Source organism: Ranitomeya variabilis, chromosome 2 (genome assembly GCF_051348905.1).
Source record: "Ranitomeya variabilis isolate aRanVar5 chromosome 2, aRanVar5.hap1, whole genome shotgun sequence".
Taxonomy (NCBI): Eukaryota; Metazoa; Chordata; class Amphibia; order Anura; family Dendrobatidae; genus Ranitomeya; species Ranitomeya variabilis.
Window position 1 is genome coordinate 173,766,889 of NC_135233.1, and position 2,388 is coordinate 173,769,276.

A 2,388-nucleotide genomic window follows, 5' to 3' on the forward strand; every position below is an offset into this window, starting at 1 on the left:
TTTTTTTTTAACAATCAACACATTAGCGGGATGATAGGACTACTTTCCCATCATTGGCTAATGGTGTCACTGTAGCAGGCATAGCCGGATGGGATTAGTAGTCCCATCGGACGATGCCTGCCTACACACAGACACCCGCCCAGCCCTGCACAACGACACAGATTCATGCAGATCCCCGCACACACATACACACACATAACTCCGCACACACTCTTCCTCCTCCCAATCTGCAGCATTTCTAGCAACCACATCTGCAGCAAATCCGCAGATCTTTTTTACACCTGCGGTTTTGCTGCGGATGTGCCTGACTCAATGGAAATCAATGGATACAGAAAGGCTGCAGATCTGCAAAAAGAATTGACAACACTGTGTTTCTGCACGGATTTTTCTGCAGCATGTGCACAGCAAATCTCCATTTCCCATAGATTAACATTGCTTATGCACTACACTGCAGATTTGATGCAAAGCCGTTCAGCCAAAAACGCTGCGGATCCGCATCTAAATCTGCAACATGTGCACACAGCCTAATAAGGGGGTTGGCAATATACATAAGAGAGCACTGTGTAATAAGGGGCAATGTGTAATAATCCCCCCTAAATTAATAATAGTGACTAAATTAAAAGGGTTAAAACAAAATAATGATCCTGAGACAGTGAGCACATGGCTCCTCAGGTTCAGGTTGTTATAAGGCTATGTGCACACGTTGTAGAATTGCCACGGAAGTTCTGCAACTCCCTGCCGCGGGTAATGCGGAATTGGCACGCGTATTCCCGCTGAACACTAGCGCTTTACAAGCGTAATTAGCTGCAGAATGCTAGTGTTTACCTAGCGATCTGTAGCATCGCTTGGAAAACTGATGGACAGGTTGGTCACACTTCCATAGTGCCTGACAACTGTGACCAACTTTTTACTATTGATGCAGCCTATGCAGCATCAATAGTAAAAGATAGAACGCTAATAATAAAAAGGAGGAGCGGGAAGCCTGCCGGGGACGCCGGAAGGTGAGAATATCACTATTTTTTATTTTAATTCTTTTTTTTAACAATTATATGGTGCCCAGGGCCTCGAGGTTAGTCTCCTCTCCTCCACCCTGGGTACCACCGCACATGACCTGCTTACTTCGCGCATGGTGGGCATAGCCACATCGGGAGGTAAGCAGATCAATGCATCCCTAGGTGTGCGGAATCCCCGCGAGTCCACACTTTAATGAACATGCTGCGTTTTCTTCCGGAATGTGATTCCGCCACAGACAAAAATGCAGCATGTGCACAAAAAATGTAGAATGCATTAAAAATGATGGGATGCTTATGTAAGCTTTTTTTAGCGCCTTTTTGGCAGTAAACGGCAGAATAACCGCTACAAATCCTGAACGAGTGCACATACAGTAGCCTAAAGAGAATTAATGTCAGGTCCAGCGCCGAGTCTCCGCTCCTCGTGTCCGGTATCGGTGTCACGGGCTCCGCCGGTATCCGGCCACACAGCCACGAGCAGATAGTAATGGAAAAAGGCCCAAGACAGGCGGAATGCGGCCACTGAACGGATCTGCTGGGGGAAACGAGATCACCTCAGTCAGCACCGCTGCTCCCGGGCCGGAGACGTCTCACCACAAGGTGGCGTCACGGCCGCAGTCAGGGAGCCCCGTGTCCTGGGTCCGCAGGCAGAGCCGCCGGGCTCACTGGCTGCTGCGGAGGCCGATCATCACTGGGGGCAGCGCCAGGCTCCCCTCCGGCCAGTGCGTGGTACATTTATTACTGACTCCAATGATAAAGTAATGGAGACTAGCGGCCACGTGAGACGCGCCCCCTGCTGGGGGGAGGGCAGACTGCAGTCAGAGCCACGGAGAAGAGCGGCGCCTCCCGCACTCACGGAGAACGCGCACACCACTTCTCTCCGCAAGCAGCGGCGTTCTGTAACCATAACGACGCGGCTGATCCCACCCATTCCGACCGGCAACCCCCTCAGTGATCTGTGATTGGCTGACTCAGCGCAGCTCGACCTTTGCCCCCGGACCTGGTGATGCTCGCTGTTTCCTGCTCGCTGGCCTTGTTGCAGTCAGGGAGTCGGTGCCAGAAGGAGAGAGGCTGACGCTGCGGGCAGGAGGCGGCATTCACAGGGCGGAGGAGGACGCGTAGGTCCGGGCTCTGCTGCGTCTACAATGAGGAGGAAATCGCGGATTCTGCTTTGCTTCGCTTTCCTGTGGGTGCTTGGGATTGCCTACTACATGTACTCGGGCTCGTCAGTCAGCAACCGGAAGGTAACGGCACGGGAACGCGTGTACGGCGGTGTGATGGGCGCTGCTGGCTGTGAGGGACGACGGAGGAGAGAAGCCGCTGTGTGTGTACAGTGTGTGTGTGTGTATATAGTGTGTGTATATAGTGTGTGTATATA

At 52.2% G+C, this 2,388-nt stretch overlaps 1 protein-coding gene across 1 annotated transcript in view; it reads left to right on the forward strand.

Annotated features, from left to right (window-relative positions):
- The first annotated feature begins 1,848 nt into the window (after positions 1 to 1,848).
- GALNT2 (polypeptide N-acetylgalactosaminyltransferase 2) overlaps positions 1,849 to 2,388 on the forward strand; it is a 183,102-nt gene continuing 182,562 nt past the window's right edge. Inside the window, exon 1 of the mRNA XM_077283219.1 lies at positions 1,849 to 2,254. Coding sequence (XP_077139334.1) covers positions 2,156 to 2,254 — 99 coding nt within the window. The 5' untranslated portion in view covers positions 1,849 to 2,155. The remainder of the gene's footprint in view (positions 2,255 to 2,388) is intronic.